Genomic DNA, 20116 nt, shown 5'->3' on the forward strand with positions numbered 1-20116 from the left:
TTTCTAAAACTTCCCTACAATCTTCCATTGAAAACAATTCCATAATGTGAGACAGAGTTTTTTAATACTTTCCCTTAAATCTTTTGCAACTCTTCTGCATTCCAAATCAAGCTGATGTCTGTCTGTTCTGTGCATAGTGGGGTGGAGATTGATGGATCACCATACCCCGTGTGCAGACTCCTAGATATTAAGAGCCATTCAGAGGAGTAATAAAGGAATTTATTCGTGAGATGTAGAAGTAGTGTTTTAAAGACATATTTTTTCCATATAGGAGATGGTATAACCTAAGCTTTGTATCTAGAAAACTTGTGTGTTAAATTCTGCACAGGTTTTCTCTGACCTGTTGGATGACCGTTTCCTCCATCTTTTTTTCCTTGTGAAGGAAATAGTTGTCTATTTTTTGTCTAGTATGTTTTACCTGCAAGGATGTACTACTCCCTCCCCTTTTCTCTCTTATGCCGTGATCACTTTATTCACTTACCCAGAACCTGTCCAAGAAGTCAGTTTAAAAGCTGTTCAGGATTTCACAGTCCTTGACGTTTGTTCTGTGTATTTATGATGTTACTCTGTAAGTGCACACTTCTTGAGGCTGCAAGTAATCAGGCAAAACAAAGGAAGTAAAATACTGTATTCTGTGAGGCAGCAAGCACTCTCCATGGGACATTTTTCCGTCCTGTCCTATGCACAAGGAGTTGCAACTGTGATTGTTCTGCCTGCTTAAAAACATCTTGGCAAACCACTAGATGTGCTTCAGCTGGGTTGAGAACAATCTAGCTTACAAATGACTTTTAAACTATATATAGACCGTTGGTTCTTTCCAACTTTGTGGCATATATAGGCAAGATACTCCGTTTCTTCTCGGAGCTTTGCCCGTACCGCTTTCCGGTCTTTGTTGCTGGTATTTTACAACTCTGTCTTTAAATACAAGCCCAACTTTCTCCCACAATAGCTGTGTAAGAGTACAACACCTTACTTCTGAGATAAGAAAGTGGCCTACTTTGTAATCTTCTATTTGTGTAAGAGTTTGTTTGAAATTCAAGGATGTTATCAGGCATAGTGTTAAAGCACGGTATCTAGACTGTTCTGTACAATCCCGGCAAACTTCAGGCTGGATGAAGGTACAACACACGGAGTTTCAGGAAGATGTGCCTTTCAGCAGTTGGAGGCAGATGGTCCAAGTAGAAATCTTAAGCGTGGATGAGAAGGCTTCTCATGTGAGAGAGTTAGATTTCCAAGTCTTATGAGTAGTTGGTGGAGTTGAATTACATATTTGTTAGTGTTTGTGTTTTGCCTTGTGGAAGGTTTCTCCAAAGGCAGCGTTAAGTACGTGCTGTGAAACTGTTCAGCCTCGTTTTGTTGACAAACCCTTCCTCCTCTCTCTCCCTACTCTTAGGTGGTTTTTCCTAGATGATAGCTTGTACTTCATTCTGACCAAATCTTTATGTCAAGTGCTAGGTCAGCTTCAGCTACTCATGTCACTTCGGTTTTGTTGCCTTCCTGTCTCAACTAGCCAGCGGGAGCCTCAGCCCAGATTGTGGAAAGACAAGAAGATGCTGTGGGGAAAGCATTCAGAATAGCCTCGATTTAAGCTCCGCTCAGAAGGGGTTTGCAATATGCTATCCTGCCCAAAAGAGTGTTTTTCTTTGTATTTGTCATTTGCAAGACACTAATGAGATATAATTCAAACAATATTTTGGATAAAATTGGTACATCCGTGCGAAAACTTACGACTGTGAAGCTGTCAGACTGGTTCTGAATAACATGAGCTGCTGTTTTACAGCCTTTTCAAAAATGTGTGGCGCTTTAAGTGTGTGACTAAATCATTTCTAGTTAGCATTTTGGAACAAATGGAACCTTCAACACTTAGAACTTCGGAGCTCTAAATTAATCCTTTTTTTCAGAGGCATGTGGAGCCTCAACTAGATTTAAAAGAAATTCTCAGAAAAATGATGTCTAGTGTCTAGATAGTCTCGGTATCCCCTTTTTAAAGAATTGTTGCGTTAGACATATTTAAACTGCACAAATTAAAAAAAATCACCTCCTTTCATTGCATCTGTGACGATTCATAACTGGATAGTTAAGTGTGTTTGCAGTTTGCTTGAGTAAATCAAAAACATCTTTCCAATACGTGTAAAAATAGTATCCTTTGCTGAGGATATCGATATAGTCTTAGTAAGATGTCCAGTTTTATTAATATAACTCAGAACTTTTTGAAGGAAGAAATTGTAAGCTTTCTTTCCTCTCACTGAAGTGGAATATGTGAACATGTAAATATTAAATAATTTGAACTTTTGAGTGCCACGGCGTATAGAAAACAGCAGGCTGAAATAGGGCTTTCACAAAAATAATGTAGGAAAATAATTTAATGGCAGTTGTTGTTGCTAAATATGTGATGATAGCTGAATTTGCTGATTATATCCATGAGTGTATGCTTGTGTGTATAGCTGAAAGAATAACAATGGGTGACGGTATTTGTTTTACATAGATAAAGGATATTTTGGGCTGTGGGTGGGTGCTGAGTCATGTTGGAAGGGACCTTCATGCAAGTCTTGGAACAACCATTTGCTAATCAATGACTTGTAACCCGTTTTAGACAGCTTTACAGCTTTGCTGAACTAAGTCCTTGATGCTGCTCTTCTTATCTGGGTCACACCTTGTATTCTTACTATTAAAGCAGACCTGTGAAAGCCATTTCATGACAAGAAGTACTGGCCTCTGCTGTCTCTCCTCCTGTCCCTTTATCTGGAAAAAAAAAAAGTAATTTATGTCATCATACTTTAAAAGATAGCTTAAAAAGTGTGTAACTGCAATCCTTTTTCCTCTCAGCCAATGCAATCTCAGGTTTAAAATGAAACTTTCAAAAATTGAGCCTATCAGCTGTTATACATTTTCTTTAGCCTTTTTTGCCTTTGTATAAGCTTCATGTTTTTAATAGTGGGGTTAATTGTACTGAATGAGTTTGGGGGTTTATTTGGCTTCTGAGGAGAGAAATCGGAAACATCTCTTTGATAAAATCTTGGTTCCTTAGGCTGTTAAATCACAATTAATATTGCCGGTGATTTTTGAAGTGACAGATACCTTTTTCTAAATCCTCTTTACTGGCTTCCTGCCTTACAATGTTTTGTACAAAGTTGAAATAGGAATAAAATTCTCAATTTGCTAAGCATCACAATGTGTCATTTTTCATAATCTATCATTTCCTACACTAAAGCATACGGGAAGGTAGCTGAACCATTTAATCTCTCATCTGTGTTTCATTCAGTGGTTGCCTCTAAAGAGTTAACTTTTAAACCGTAGTCAGCCTATGCATTTCCACCCTTCACCAAAACCCTGGATGTCGATTGATGGGCTATTTAGTGACTTAACTATTTAATTCCTGTACGGTTTTTCTTATGGTTGGGCACAACTGGACATGCAGTGTCTGACCTAACTCAACTCTTTGAGTTAATGGTCTTGTTTATAACAAGACCCCTGCGCTTGGATAGAACATAGACTGATAAATTTATGCCGTTAATAGTGGTGCAAATTTGTAAAATTAGTTTTAAGCAATTTACACCAATTTTCTGTTGGGGCTGCAGTCTAGTTTAGTGGGTTTTATCCTATAGTTTTCTATTGGTGTGATAACTATTTTTTGAATTTTTTTCTTTTTGGATGAGGTGTTTTAATTACTTAAAACTTGTTGTGTGTGAGCTTTTCAATGTTTTTGGTTTTGTTTTTATTTTACTAAGAGCTTGCTTATGCCTTCACTGTTTTGTAGTCTAACAACATTTGGATCTGTGGTGGAGCAAGCTTCTTTGTTAGTGCGATTTATATGAGCACCGTTAGTAACTCTGTGTCAGCAGCGGTGCTTGGGATGATGGTATTTGCGTGAAAATGCAAAGACAGCGTGAAACAAACTCTTAACTGTTGTTGCACCCTTGCTAGCAAGGGTCAGTCCAGTTGGAGTTCCTCTCAGATCTGGACTATGGTCTGTGTGTGCCCATCTCCAGTCTGAACTGCTCTGTGTGCTGCTGCTCACCGACATACGTGTGACAGTGCTTTACTGCGGTACCTGGTACGGCTTCAGGACGTTCAGGGTTGTTGCTACCTAAAAAATCAGGAGTGTGAAGAGGGCATTTGGAAGTTGAACTGCAGGAGATGGGGAATGGAGGTTTTTGGTGAGGCATGAAGGTAAGGAGTGATGGTGCAGAATGGGAAGAACTTGCTGGGATTTGTGAGAAATGGCTTCTCCCTGGATGCTGGTCAGAGGGTGGAGCAGCCCTGGTGAATCGGATAGTTAATGGCAACCGCATCTGCCTGTGTCTGCTGCTCTTCTGAGAAAGGTGAGTACGGGGTGAGGAGTGACAGGGAACGGGGGAAGAGAGGAGCGGCCGTGGGCACGGTTAGAAGTGAATAAAAACGAAACAGATACAATATTTTCCTGGAGGATGTTGACCATCACAGGAAGAGTCCTGTCCACCAGGCTGCCTTCAATAAATAATCCAAAGAATTGTGGAGCAGAATTGGTAGAACTCAAAATTACAGGAGCAGTTAGCTCGCTCCCTTCTGGTTACCCAAGAGGCAGGATAAGAGAAAAGAAGGGAGGACTTCTTAGGTGAAGATGCCTTGATAATGGAGGCATTTGTTCTGCTGGTAATGTCTCACGCTTAAGAATGTAGTTAATAAAAACTAAAATCGCACAGACGTTTTCCTGTGAAGTTACACGTTTGGAATGTTCGCTCTGCTGCAGAAATCAAGTTTGAGGTCTTGTCGTTCTTACTGTGAAACCAACAGCAACTGAAACACATTGAATGAGCTGACGTCACTTTTGTGGTTTTGATATGGTGAGATCTCTTCCTCCAGCATCAAGATTTGTGGTTTAAGGCATTTTAATGTGTGTTTGTAAATCAGTTATGTGTTTATGACATCTCAACTATTTGCCTAGATCTATAGAAATTAATTTCTTCCCTTTCCGCCCCCCAAACTAAATAAACTTTAATGTTGTTCATATATTGAAAGCTTTATCATGATTTTCTGGTATCTATCTAAATACCCTTTTTTTTTTCTAAATTAAATGTAAGCTGGGATCTTGTAAGGCAAACTGCTATTACCACCTCTCCTTCCTTGTGACATTGTGCATCATTATATACGACATTCTCTATTTTGTGAGGGCAGCTGGTAAGATGTATGTGAAAGGTAGATGAGAGAATTGGATACCACCGAATGCTTCTGAGGCAAGCTCAGCCTTGAGAGCGGGAGCTGGCAGGTAGCAGACCATACAGGTGCTTACAGCCTTTCCTTTCCGAGCTAGTCATCTGCCTCCCCTAATCGTGCAAGTCCAAAGGGAGTTCTGTTTTCCCTTGAGGATCTGTGGTGCTGTATGTGGCAGCTGACCCCAAAGTATGAGATGGAGCAATGTAAGTTGTTTTAAATGCAAATTGTAAGACAGTGCAACTAGAACTACTGCTGAAAAAACAGGCCAACATGCAAATATCATTCTGTTTAGAATTTATTGTTTTCAATTATTATTGCTAGTAGATAGCTAAGTGTCTTAATGTTATGAATATGCATAATGAAATTGAAAGTGTGTGTGGGAAATCTGCGTCTGTGAATCTGTGTTCTGTCTTCGGTGATGTTACTGTTTTTTTAAATGCTAGTGCTTGTGCCCTACCCTAAAGATAAAAATACCCCTACACCCCTTCAGACATTTTCCCCTCAGCCAAAATGTGCAAACTGAGTTACAATAAAGGACCGAGTCTTCTGCTGCATTGACATAGTTTAATATAAGCTGTATCTAGAATGTTTATGGCTGTGGCTAAACTCAAATATAAAGGAAATTCCTATGGAAGTTGTTTTTGTGCAGCTTAACTTTGTTTCTGAACTGTGTCTCTTGAGATACCGACAAATGTAAGATTTCGCTTAAATGAAATAAGTAGAAATTATCACTAATATAATTCAGAAAAGGAGTATTATTTTAGTTAGCTTTAACCAAGTGGTAGGTTTTAAGGTGAAGGTTTGGAATTGTCACATTGCTGTGACTGTTTCTTGGCTCCTGCTGGGAAATGTTCCTCAGCAAGTGGTGTATCTTCATATGAAAAAACCAAAAACCGGTAACTGATGAAATGCATACTTCAACTTCAATGTAGTTCCTAGTATTGCACCTCCTCCTTGAAGTCTTCTAACCTGTGTGCTTTTAATTTACAGTATTTAAATAAAATAAAATAAAATAATTTAAATAAATAAAATAAAAAAGGCAAAAGAAGTTGACCACTTCCAGAGCTCCTACATGGTCAAATATATCATAGAATTATCAAATGGTTTGGGTTGGAAGGGACCTTAAAGCTCACCCAGTGCCACCCCCCTGCCACGGGCAGGGACACCTCCCACCAGACCAGGTTGCTCCCAGCCCCATCCAGCCTGGCCTTGAGCACTGCCAGGGAGGGGGCAGCCACGGCTGCTCTGGGCAGCCTGTGCCAGGGCCTCACCGCCCTCACAGGGAAGAATTTCTGCCTCAGATCTCATCTCAATCTCCCCTCTTGCAGTTCGAATCCATTACCCCTTGTCCCATCACTTCATGCCGTTGTAAAAAGTCCCTCCCCACCTCTCCTGCCAGCCCCTTTCAGCACTGAAGGCCACCCTAAGGTCTCCCTGGAGCCTTCTCTTCCCCAGGCTGAACCACCCCAACTCCCCCAGCCTGTCCTCACAGGGAGCTGCTCCAGCCTCTGAGCATCTTCGTGGCCTCCTCTGGACCTGCTCGAGCAGGTCCGTGTCTTTCCTGTGCTGAGGACCCCAGAGCAGGACGCAGCCCTGCAGGGGGGTCTCACCAGAGCAGAGCAGAGGAGCAGAATCCCCTCCCTGGCCCTGCTGGCCACGCTGCTCTGGTTGCAGCCCAGGAGGCCATTGGCTTTCAGGGCTGCGAGCGCATGTTGCCAGCTCACGTTGAGCTTCTTATCAACCAACACTCTCAAGTCCTTCTCCTCAGAGCTGTTCTCAATCCACTTGTCATCCAGCCTGTATTTGTGTTGGGTTTATTTTTTTATTTATTTTGTTTTATATAAATATATTAAAAAAAAATATATAATTTTAGTCTGCAAAGAAGCGGAATAGCCCATTCAGTTCTTACCAGCTCTGTTGAGTACAGGTGATTTCTTTAATTCTTATGAGATGGCAGTTTTCTAATGTTTAGGGTTGTAGCAAAACTGGCCCTAAATTATGATAGATACTGAACACATTGAATAAGTGGCCGTTTGCTCTTTGTGTGTTCATGGATGTACATCTATTTAGTTGAGCTATGAAAACTTACCTGCTACTCATCTCTTTTCTTATTAATTCCTGAAGGTTGTAGTCTTGTTTTGTTTGTTTCTTTTGGGATGAGTAATTTCATTTTACATGGAAATGGATTTTTGCTGGGTTATGTCAGACTTGCAAGCTCAGTCAGGTTAGGCTTCAGGAGCCTGCAGATCTAAACTGCGGTTGTTATGGCTTTGCTGCTTGCGGACAGTGATGAGACACTGTTCAGTTGATCTGACACAACGCATAGACGCTAGCAAAAGGGGGAAGAAGGCATTCAAGGGCACTGTTTTTGAGGGGTTGCCCATGATTAATTTTGGAAGCACAGAGTGCTCTGGGGTCTCTGTTACCTGTTGTCTTTTCACATCATCTGTCTGGACAGAGTGGCTTTAACAAAGTCCTTCTGTGTTCTGTTGTGATTGATAGAAATGCAGAGTCTGTTTGGTTTTGTGTGACAAAATCGGTGATGACTGGAATGTTCCTGCGGAAAATATTATTTATTCATATATATAAATTATATATTCATATGTATATCTTAACTATCTGTACATGCTAGAATTGCTTACTACCTTGTTGACCATCCTGGTCAAGGTGTACGGGCCGCATATTGCTGCTAATACATATATACCTTCACTTCACCGTTTAAGATCACATAGTCCTTTCCCAATTTAAACTCAAAACGGTTAAAGCAAATATTCTATTGCCAAATTTCATTGCTGTGGGACGTACTTGCTGAAGTAGAGGAAAATAGTGTATAATAAACGTAGCTTTGTGAATACTACTGATACACAGAATTATGAATTTGAATTTTACTGAAGTGTATTGAAACTTTGTTGGAAAGCAGTTCAAAGAAGTGGGGTGTACCCATAATTCTAAGAAAGCAGAAGTTTCAGTTAACAGCAATACTAAGATGTATCAAACCCGTTTAATGCAGGTACAGTTTTCTCATTGCAGGCTCCCTGTGCATTCCGTAGTGCATGGTTGGGTTGATTCACGCATTGAGTTCTGCAGCAGCAACTGGATGCTTTTGTAGTTACTGGAAAAAAATGTGTTGCTTTTCACATTTCACTGAAAATGTCTATTTGGCTGGAACAAGAATCGTGTTGTTTTCTTGCTTACTGGAAACGGTGCTTTTACTGTGTGTGTAGTAGTATTCTTGATGTAAACCAAACAAAAACCAGTTCGCTATTGAATTGCTGCATTCCACTACTACCGGTAGCAATGGAGTTCTTTTGTAGACAAAACTTGCATGTCCAACTTCATTAACAGGCAAGTTACTAGAAATACTTTTGGGTTTTGGAGCCAGGTTACTGTGATCAACCTCAGATAATTACAATAAACCTGATGATACTACTTAATAGTGGGTTCCTGATAGGAAGCCAGCCATTGGGTGTGTATTCACAGAATATTTTACTAGGCAAGAGTCTGAGATGTGAGCAGAGTAACTGGTAAACAAAAATACAGATCATGTTTTTAAAAAGCCATTTTTTTCAGAGAAGACTGTCTTCCAAAAATTTAATTCCACAGAAGTATTTTTTGCAGCCAGAATAGAATATGTTAGCATCTCACACGCCCTAGCTCTTTTTTTTTCTTTTTTGTGTATTGCCCATTTCAGGGCTTATTTAAGGCTTTGGTTGGTTTATGTTCTTTTTGTGGATGTGTGGTGTGGTGGTGTTAGTACAGTATTTCAGTTTCTTGCTTTATTTTGTCTAGAGCAAGATGACTTCTACATTGTTCAGTCTGAAAGGAACCTGTTATTTTCTATGTGTTTATCTTTGGAATTTTTTTATTTCTTCTCCTTTGTGCCCCAGGAGAAACTGTTTTATGGTTTAGACTTTGCAAGGCTGACATCCCTCCCTCCTTCCCTGTCATTAAAAAATACTTATTTTTCTGCCAGCCTGAAGCTGTTAAACGGAGGTTGAGAGTTTTTCTTTTTGTTACCACGCCACACGTAAGTTTTTCAGTTTCTGTTAGCTGGAAGTCGGTGAGCAAAAGGTAACTCATACATTCAAAGTTGTTTATACTACAGACTTTTCCTAACATAGGTATCTCAATCAGGAAAAGCATCCCTGACAGTATCCGAGCTGTGTTAATATATAATTTACTGATAGAACTTGTTCTCGGATCCATATTAAGATTTGGTTTTATAGCTGTGTCGGGGAAGGTGCTGGCAGTAGGGGCTGTGCTGGTATAAAGATGGTAAAAGGCTCCTGGTATGGCAGGAGTGATTTAAGCCAAGAGCTAAGGAAGATTTTAAGAGAAACTGAACATGGGAATGGATATTTTAATAGACAATTATTATAAAAAACAGGTTTGGATATAACAGAAACCCTCACACTTTATGCTCTGAGCCAATCTATAAAAAATAGGGTTATGGCTCCCTTTTATAGGCGGCAGGGAGAAGAGGGTGGGTTATCCCACTCTTGCCTGTTACATGGCAAAGAGTCTTTTGATGTGCAGGAAGCTAGGACTCCCAGCTGTGTTTGAAGGAGTGTGTCCATGTGAATTGTTTAAAAATGCGATTTACCATGGGCACTGTGCTCTGTCAGATTTGACCGAGGGGCAGTTTGTGTGTTCTGTCTTGATGCTGATTAAATCTCTGTACTAGTGGGCAATCTGGCGTTGCCAACTGGAACTGTGGCATGACATACTAGCAAGAGCAGGTCCATCCAGGCAATTCCCCTTTATTGCTCCAGTGAAAGTTGCTGGTCCTACTAAAGGACACTGAAGATGCCTTTTTTTTTTCCTGATTTTTTTTCAGTTTATGCGAATTCTGGATTAAAGCATAACTGACTTCTTTTCTCACTTCTTAGTGTACTTCTTGCATCTATTAACTTGGTGGTTTATAACATGATGTCTGAAGTAGCTCTGTATGTATGAAAGTAGACCCTCCTGCTTAATTTCAGTCTCTGTTTACTGATTCTGCTTTTATTCTTTTCTCATTGTTCCAAGATATTAAACTCACTGTTAATTGCACGAATTTATAATAGGTACCAGGTAGTCCAGTTTCATGATTAAACTTCTGGTTTAAAAACTGTTGGTGGGTGTTGTTCGTTTTGTTGTTTCTTTCAGGAAAATATGGTTACTCCAAATCTATGTGAAAACTTGGTAAATACTGTTTGACGTGACAGTTCCTGTGTATGGTTTGGGGGGGGGGGGGGGGGGCGTCAGGAGGTATTTGTCAGTAAAATCCATAGTGAGGTAAGTTTGGCAGGTAAACCGAAAAGAGGTTGGGGGGAGATTGCTTTTGGTTTTTAATCTTGATGAACGCAGCTGTATCTTCTGGGTATTTTCTATAAGCCAGCCTTAGCCCATCACTGTGGGTCGCTGTGCTGGGCGCAGAGCTGTACCCAGCCGTTGCTCAGCCTGGCGCTGGCTGCTCCTGCAGCTCTGCTGGTGGTAAACTCACATGTCTGCTTTAATCCCCTTCACTTGGAAACGAGAGGTTTTAGCTGAGGGACGCTCGTTATGGGGAGTAAAACAAACCTGTCTGCACTTGTCTGAAGCTGGTTAGTGGTCCCATCAGCAAGGGGAATTGGGGAGAACAGTATTTGACAGGCCCATGGTGGTGAAAGGCAGGAGGCATTTCTCTCTTCAGTTGCCACTGCTTGTTCCAGAAGGCACACCTGAGGTCTGGTAGTCAGCTGAAGAATGGGGGTGGTTTCTGTCATTTCCTATTGCTAATAAACTGCAAACTTAGAGGATTCCTAGAACAGAAGGATGTTTTTCCGTTGTCCAAATCCTGTAAATGAAATGCTGATTCTTACTCAGGTTCTGTCAAGGAATATTTCAAAGTTTTTAGCAAATATTTGGTGAGTTGTATTGTCTGGGTTAGAGACAAAACTGCAAATTATGTATGCACCATTAACATGCAATTCAGATTATGCTCTCTGGAATACATGAAATAGTGAGAAGAAGATAATTTTGTAGTTTATACTAGGAGCAAACTTAATTTCCAAAAGATCCAGACTGTCATTACCTGATCTTCTAGACAGAAGTTCTTGCTGTTGTTTTACTGCAAAGAAGGCTCAATCTGGTACACATACTCTGTTCTTCTGGCTGGGTGGATTTGTAAAGGTTACAGCATGACCAAAGCAAACGTGCGGAGTGCAATAGTGTGTGTGAGGGCGTGAGTTCAGGAGAGCGTTAGCATTTAATTCAAGTTCATTTTGCTGGTAGTTTCTAAGTCTGTGATTATAAAGGTAAGGGTTTGGGGTTTTTTATCCACTGTGTTAATTTTTGAAGTATTCAATGTCACTTGTCAGAAATCTGTCAACAGTGGTTTTCATATAAAACGTTCAGTGGTGACTTCGATTGAAGTTTGAAGAATTGAGGATAAAACATTAATTGTATATGTCAGGGACATGGAAGCAGTTTAGTGGTGTGGTTTGGGGTTTGTTTTTTTCAAGCTAGGAAATAGTGACCTGGTAATCGTTTGTTGCAAAAAGCTCTAGTAGACGTTCATAATTAAGATGTGCACAGCTTGTTGCTCTGCCCCTCTGATGTGAGTTGACAAATCGGGGTATCTTTTCGGAAATAGGGTGGGAGAGGTTGTTGTCTGAATCATAAATATAGAATTGCTTAAAAAGAAAGATCTTGTGCATTTCCTATGATCTCATAAAGGAATAGAATATGTTTGTGGAAGGGAACAAAGTACCTTAAGTAGAGAAGTGCTCATATGAAATAGTGGTTTTACTTAATTTATACAGTTATTTCTGGTGACCCCAACCAAATGTTGTAGGACTGTGTAATTTTCTGCAAGAGAACCTGTTTGAATCTGTCTTTGTTCCAGCTTCGGTTGAGAACTAACACCTTTTTTTCCTGGGAGTTTCTTAATGGGTTGAAATCTCAGTAGAGTGGTGTAGTGTGAGGGTTTTTTTGCTTGTTTGGTTGTTTTGGGTTTTGTTTGGGGGTTGTTTGTTTGTTTGTTTTTTAAAAAATTAGGTGTTTTGACTCTTACTTAGAACTTCAGAGCACTATTTTCCTACCTAGTTCTAGCACTGATAGGAGTGTTAGTGTAGGGAGTCTGGCACTTGGTCAGATATTTTTGTCTCTTTTCAGAGCAGATTGAAATTATTTTCTGGAGGTTTCCCAAGTCCTTAACTGCTCCCCTTGGGAAGTTATGGGGAACTAGTGGGCACAGACAACGCAGTGGAAAAAATGCGGTGAGCACAGGACAGTCAGTCATAAGGAGTTGTTATTTCCTACTGTCATCTCCTACAGTTTCGTGTGTTGAGTACAATTTTATGATACAACTGAGAAATCCAATGGCTTTTTGCCACAAAAAGCTCCCTCATCCCCACACCCATGGTTTTTGCAAAGGCAGGCAAAGAAAGACACAGCAGTCAGCTCTGGCGTTTGTTGATCTTTTTTCTTGAGTCAATTCAGTTGATGGACTGGTTGGATTTGCCTAAAGGAAAACCAGCTTTTTGCTAAACTAGTGTGCTGGTTTGGCTAACAGAGGAGCCTGGTTAATGCAAGAGCAACAGAGTTTAGGGAGAAGACGTGGAACCTCTTCTCCTGGCCATGAGCCGTTGGGTCATCTCAGCTGCACTGGAAAGTGATAGCGGGTGGTCGGAAATAAACTTAGAGGCTGTTTGCGATTGTCTCTTGTGTGTTTTCTGAAGAGATAAACTGTAAATCAGAAGTTCTGCTGTCAGAGCAAGAATTCTGAGAAATGGTGGATTGAAGCTGCAGGATAAGTCTAAGCCAGTGATTGGAGGCTGAAGTACATGGGGTTTGGGGGTGGGTTTTTTTTGTTTGAGGCTCCACGTACCACTGAGAAGCTGTTCAGTCACGTGATGCCAAATGAGAAGTTTAGTAGAAGTTTATCCTGCTGGTTTAATTGTGTGTCTGTGTTTGGTTTTAAAGATTAGCGTTAGCCTTTTACTGGTTTAGTCCCCTCCAGAGCAAGTATGAATCTGGAGCAAAAGTAAAAACCTTGTGCTCTCCCATGTGATAGAAGTGCGATTGTCGGTTCTCATCCCTACTCTGAATTAGGTATGTAAATGCACAGCTCCAATGTTAATAACTGGTCAGGATGGGACCAGAGGAATGGGCAAACAGATTTCAATGAAGCTTTTTAAAAGGATCTATGCTAAAGTATCGAGAAATGATCTGCTCCTTGATGTACTGTGCTAGTACATTCAGGTAGTCATTTGTGAACTTTGATCTGTGAAAACGAGCTTCCAGCGAAGTTTAACTCCATTAAAACATAGTTTTACATTGAGGTTATCTGAGTTTTTGCTGCTGTAGCTGCACATTCATGCTAGTACTTGTCAGATCTCTCTGTGAGCCGGGCTGGTTTGTTAAGCTGTCAGGAGACTAACCAAGATGTTTAATTTTCTGCTCAGTTAGCAAGCTGAAGTAGCTCATTGTGGGCTCAGCTGAGTGGCAGTACCAAAGCAGGAAGGAAGGTGAGGCCATACAGGAGTGATTTAATTTCCTTGCACTGTCCTGATACTATACTCTTAATGCTTTTCCCTGGGGATTTGGAGAACTTGGAGACAATCATTTCTGCAATTTTTAGGAACCTCTCCTTAGTCTGTGTTACTAAAAAAAATTAAAGTTGTGTTAAACACAGCTTAAGAGAAACCCTAGTTATGCAAGATACATTTGCATAGTTGCTGAAGGGTATGTTTATCTATGCTGGTCCGCGTGCATACGTGTGGACTAAATAATCACATTGTATACTGTTGGCCTTAATTTTTTTGCATAGAGACTGCTTGGAATACAGACCAGGGTAATGTAAAACCTGAAATCCCAGTGACTAAGTAGCTGATAGAAAAAACAGTTTTCTTTGACCCCCATCTTTTTCAAACTTGTGTAGTATGTATTCTCTGCTAACAACTTTGTATGTACCCAGTCCTAGAGTTTTATTATAGAGTAGGTGGATTCTTCCAGTACAGGAAAGGATCTCTAGTAAAAATCACGGAAAACACCATAGCTGTAGGTGGCTGTAAGGAAAAATGTGTAGCTATAAGCAGTTAACAAGGAAAGTGAAGTTTTATTGTATTGTTATTCTGCTACTACATCGTTGTGCATATTTTATTTGGAAATAAAAGCATACCATGATTGCATGCACAAATGTTAATTAACTTTGTTCCCTTCAGCAGTGCTAAAATACTGTTTTAGCATCTGTGATATAAAGCAATTAAGCATCCACTTATTTAATACCTATCAATATCTGTCTGTTTTCATGTATAATAATCAAAATCCAGTAATTATAGTTCAGTAAGTATTACTTGGCTTTCTTTAGAGGCAGTACATCCTCATTTTCTGTTGTGAGTATATCATTATCGCTCTGTAACAACTTAATCAGTGTTTCTGTGCTTCTCATTTCTTTTTCTCTGTTAAGTGGGAATAATAATCACTATATTAAAAAAGACTTGATTTTTAATTTGTTTTCAGATATTAAAGTGTCTTGTTTTTAACTCAAATGAAGTAAAGTGAAAATGTTTAAATCTTTCTCTTACAGTTTGCATTTATTAAGATCATTTGGGTTGAACATTGCATTCTTTAATTATTTTTGGAGGGAATTTGCCATATCATTTTTATGTGGATTCTAGTTGCGTAGAACTTGACAGACAGTGAACTGATTTTGAAATGTACTGGCCCTAAACAGTACCGTGCTTGGGAAGGAGCATCTGAATTAAGCCATCTCAAACTAGAGAGAGCTCTCTTATTTTCTTTTTTGTAGTTTGTATTGCCATTGCTTGGTAGTAACTAACTTCCAGGGAAGTGGTTAGTTTCTTTGAAACAGTTTGAGTGCTGAATAAATTAATGCAGGAAATATTTGTCTAGCTTTGAAAGTATATTCAGCAGTTGCTAGTGCATAACAATGAACTTGTTTACTTTTTCCTTGCTGTGAGCGATATTAATTACATTCTTCCCTTTTCTCCAGTTAAAGTACCTCGTAATTTTCGCTTGTTGGAAGAACTTGAAGAAGGGCAGAAAGGAGTAGGTGATGGTACAGTAAGCTGGGGCCTTGAAGATGATGAAGATATGACACTCACCAGATGGACAGGAATGATTATTGGGCCACCGAGGGTAAGTGTGATGAATTCCTGTTTTTCTCAAGTTTGTAGGCAATACAAAATGCAAAAAAAAAGGTACCTTGCCACAGTGTAAAGGAATTAGTTAAAATTCAACGTACGAAGTTGTAGAAACGCTGTATATTCCTGTTAGAATTCATCACTTCCTGGTGTTTTCAGTCTAGCCTCCCCTAGTACGTGTTTCTGCAGCTGTCTGTGTAAGCCAGTTGCAATTTGAGGCTCAATTCTGAGTTAGGAATACATATTTGGTCTTTATTTCCACTATTACTGCACATAAGTGTGCAGTGGTAGTACAGTAAACAGGGTACCTATCTTTCCACAGTTTATTAGATGTGCCAAGTAATTTCAATTCTGTAGTAAACCGGCAATATATTTTCAGCTTTCACAAATTTTATCAAATAGTCTTTCAATATAGCAGATGATGCATTTCAGTTGAATCAGGCCTAAAGACCGAGCAGTTTTTAATTCTCTCTCATAAGATAAAATATATACACAAAGTTCAAATCCTTCTGACCTTTGAAGTTCTATAGCATGTCATCTAGACTGATAAAGCCTGCAAGAGAACTAATCATCTCTTGAGGCTATCAGCCTCTTCAGATACGAGTGGACAGACCTTTACTTGACTTGTGCTCGCTTTCTCATGATTTATGATACAAAGGATCACAGTGTAAATGAGAACTTTGACTGAGTATACTTCGAGTAGCTCTAAGTTAGCATATGTCTCTCACTGCCAACATGAGGTTACCATCTTGTGTGTCCTTCAGTGCCGCAGGGCCTGTTGGAAGAACTGTCCAAGACAAGAACTGAGAACAGAACTTGGCCTCAGTGAAGAAAATGTCTTCCAGAGTAACAGAGTTCCAGAGTTAGATTCAGGATAATTCAAGCTCCTTTTGGAAGTCAGTGTTAGTTGCAGCTTGCAGCAGACTGTTTGACAATCTGCGCAATTGTGCTGACTTCCTAAGATTTGGGTGCATTTGAGAAAGAACCAATTTAAAATATAAGCGTAATGGCAGTATGCTTTGCATCCAAGCCTCTATGGAATCACAGTGATTGAATACATTTTGAAGGAAGCTTGTAGTCTTACGGGTTTTGAAAAGAACTTACAAGTGTGAGCTAACTAAAGTAGTGTCTCCCTGACTCTCTGAACAGCCTCCAGCACTGTCTGTGACTGGTTTCTGGTTCAACCTAAGGTAGAATCCTAACACATCTTTGAAGGGAGTGTTTATTATGAAGGAACCCATATGTTTTTTTTTTAAAAAAAAAACAACCCAAAGCCACAAAAACCCCACCCACTTGGGATACACTTTTAATTCTGGTCAGTTTATATTGCTGTCATTTTACTTTCTTTATGGAAGAATGCACACAAGTAATATTTTGGGCCATTTCAGGGTTGTGCAGCCTTGCTGATAGAATGACTTGCAGTACCTGGTGACTGTAGAAAGTGAAAGCCACCAGCTTCCAAGCCAGTGGTGGCACCTTGAGAAGAACTGCATATCCAGTTCCAGGATCTGAAGAAGATGGGTGTTTGTGGCATCGGCTGAGTTATGTAGACAGTGTGCAGTTAGGCAGAACACAGAGAAAGCTGCTTCATAGCGCGAAGTTCTTCACATACGTGGATTCTCCAGTGCTGTGCAAAAATTGCTTATCAGGTTTTTTTCTTGCTTCATTTGGAAGGTGAACCAACATGGAAGGAGGAAAGGAAGGTTTGTTTTGGGTTAAAGGAAATATTTTTCTGATTGCCAAAAAATGAGGTTTTAGGCTTTCTGGGGAGCTGGCCAGGGATGCTTGGCTTGCTGTAAAACAGTGACTTGAAAAACTGAGCAAAATTGAGAAGTCACCTGGATAGGAATAAGAGAATGAGAGCTATTCTTAGGGTTTTTCAGTTGTGAGCAGTGTACACACATAGACGTGGTGCTTAGGGACATGGTTTAGTAGTGGGCTTGGTAGTGTTAGGATAATGGTGGGACCTGATGATCTTAAAAGTCTTTTCCAACCAAAATCATTCTATGATTCTATGATTTCGGCCTCTTTCCACTGTAACTGACAGCATCCCTCTCTGGGAAAGTGAATTCTTTTATCTGAGTGAATAATGAGAATTTTTATTACTGTGTTTTCTTGCTGTGGTAGCAGCTACGTCACCTTAAGCACGACAAGATTACTTTTATCAGGCCTTTAGCTTTTAATGGGAAAGAATAATGGAGAACTTCTTTCCTAGCAAAGGATGTTGTGCTTTGCCTTGTTTCTTTCTGACCTGCTTGCTGCTCAGTCTCTGGCTTCTGGAAAGTACAGGACACGGTTAGGGCGCTTCAGTAGTCCCATCTCCAGTCTGCCTTTTGATTGACCACAGAGTGGATTGTCCTTTGATAACTTGACTGCCTGGTTGACTTGGAGAGAATGACGGCTGACTGATGCAGGACAGCTTAAAGATGGTACTTCTGGAAAGTTCGGAGGCGTGTTACTGCTTTTGGTTCATGTTACCCGTGTCTGTTGTGCCAGTGGAAAGACAGGTGTGGGCACCGGGTTTGTCTTCCTTTTGGAGCAGACAGACATGTGCATCAGTGACCAGCAAAGCCACTGATGCTTTCACATGGCCTGCTTGACAAGAATAAAAAAAAAAAAAGAAAGAACCATATTCATTTCTAACTGGACTTTCTCAGAATGTATTTGCACTTAGAATGGTCTGTTCCACAGGCGCTTTGGAGTGGCGTCTTCTGCAAACTGGCTGTCCCTTTACTGTCCAAAGTTCACAAATCTGCTGGTAAACCAAGCAATCCTCAGCTATGGAAGTCTTGGCTATCTTCTGGAGCGTTAATTATTTCCAGAATATGTTTGGTTCTTGGTGTCTTAACTGTTGGGTTATTGGCATCTTCATTTTTGTCCATTTCCATTTTTTTTGCAGTGTTAGGTATTTTTTTTTACAGGGGAAAGCAGTAATTTTCCTAAAGATTATTGATTTTTATCTCAGCCCCTTACTGTGCCAAAGTTGTCTTGGAAATGCAGGTGGATAGGAAGGGTAAGAGTAAATGTGAATGAAAAAAAGAATTGTATTCTGTTAAAACTTTTGTACGGTATAGTCAATAAGTAGTGTGATTTATGAATATTCATCAAGTAATCAATATAACCAAAACAGTGAAATATCAAATCAGTGATCCAAGACCATCATTTGGCACGTAATTTTAACAGATTTATCATTATTTTGTGTTTCTTAATCTTTATTCCTCTTGCCTTTGCTTTGTTGTTCTTTTAAAAATTGATTAATACTCAGCTTTCAGTAGGATGCATTAGTCTGTCTTTTTGCTTTCTAGACAAACTATGAAAACAGAATATACAGTCTGAAAGTAGAGTGTGGACCTAAATATCCAGAAGCACCTCCTACAGTTAGATTTGTAACTAAAATTAATATGAATGGAATAAATAATTCCAATGGAATGGTAAGTTGAAATGGTAAGATCAACCATGTTGTTAATCCGTACTATAACTTATTGTTGTGAAAATCCCAGGTGAGGAATATGCATGTTGGACAGAGCTTTCATATTTAAATTTTACAGTATAAGTACTTGGTTTAAATAAAATTTTGGTTACCTACTGTGTCAAATCTTTAGGTATAGTGGTTCTTAGTGGCTTATCAATGAGATGAGCATGATTTATAGTATTGGAACAGTTGTTTCCTTTAAAGGAAGCTTAAGATTTTAGTTTTGAACAGAAAAAAAAGACGTGTTTAAGCCATATGTAGGTATTTCCCTTGTAATACTCTTATAAAAGGGGATTAGATTCATATTGGAACTGGAGTATTACAAACTCTGTCTGATGTTTCCATGAGTTAAAAATGGAGGTTATTCGTGATGGGGTCTCACTCTGGATGTAGTAACTGACCTGTAATGAACCAATGTATTTAAACTCTTATTTCCTCTATACTGGGTTTGTTCAAATCTGAGGTGATTCTGAGCTTCAGTCTTAACATCTTTTGATATATATGGTAATCACTTTCGTTTTAAAGACCAATTTGCAATAAGTTACTTTCACTGATCCCACACTTAGGGTGGGATGAGTTCACGTACACGAGCAATGGCTGCAGCTCAAGCGAGTTTGTTACTCCGTTATTCAAGATGTACTTTAATCCTGTGAGTAAGTCTGGGGTACCCAGTTGCTCAGTGAAGAGAGGTGTGAGCTGTCTTGCCCTTACAGTGGTGTATGCATATATGGGCAGGAAGTACAGTAATACGTCACGCTTGTCTGGGTGTACGTTTGTCTTTAGTGTCTGCAAAGTAATTGGGTTAAGGTCATACTTAAAGGTGAGTCAGCGAGCATCTCTGGATTTTAAATAACTTGCGAGATTTAAAAGAAAGATGGACTTGTGTTTGTGTAATTAACAGTACTGAAATGTGAAGCTTAGGTATCTCGGTGACTGTAGTGGAGGACAAGGTTCTCGGAGTTGGTTTGAGCTGTTGTAGGTGATAGGGTCGTGTACTGGTTGGTCATCCAAAGCTGGTGCACTAACACTTCAGAAATAATCTAAAATTAATTTGAAATATAGCTTCTCATATAGCCAAAAATTGTACTCTGCCTGACTATCTTACCAAAATTGCTGCCTAAAATCCACCTGTTGCCCTTCATCACAACTGTGGCTTGTATAGTATGTGTGTGTATTAAGAGGTTGTGACTGGCAAAGGCTGCCAGTCTGGAATGCGGCAGAGCTTTTCGTACATTTACAACACTATTTTCATACCTCTCCCTAGAAACATGTGTTGTTCTGGATCAATAAAGAAGAGTGCTCTCATCGCTTCGTCTGTGCG

The 20116-nt window shown here is 39.8% G+C and overlaps 1 protein-coding gene across 1 annotated transcript in view; it reads left to right on the forward strand.

Annotated features, from left to right (window-relative positions):
- UBE2V2 (ubiquitin conjugating enzyme E2 V2) overlaps positions 1-20116 on the forward strand; it is a 30003-nt gene that overhangs the window by 3817 nt on the left and 6070 nt on the right. The window contains exons 2-3 of the mRNA XM_086472756.1: positions 15173-15318; positions 18629-18754. Of these exons, the coding sequence (XP_086328882.1) occupies positions 15173-15318; positions 18629-18754 (272 nt within the window). The remainder of the gene's footprint in view (positions 1-15172; positions 15319-18628; positions 18755-20116) is intronic.

Source organism: Leptosomus discolor, chromosome 13 (genome assembly GCF_034619465.1).
Source record: "Leptosomus discolor isolate bLepDis1 chromosome 13, bLepDis1.hap2, whole genome shotgun sequence".
Taxonomy (NCBI): Eukaryota; Metazoa; Chordata; class Aves; order Leptosomiformes; family Leptosomidae; genus Leptosomus; species Leptosomus discolor.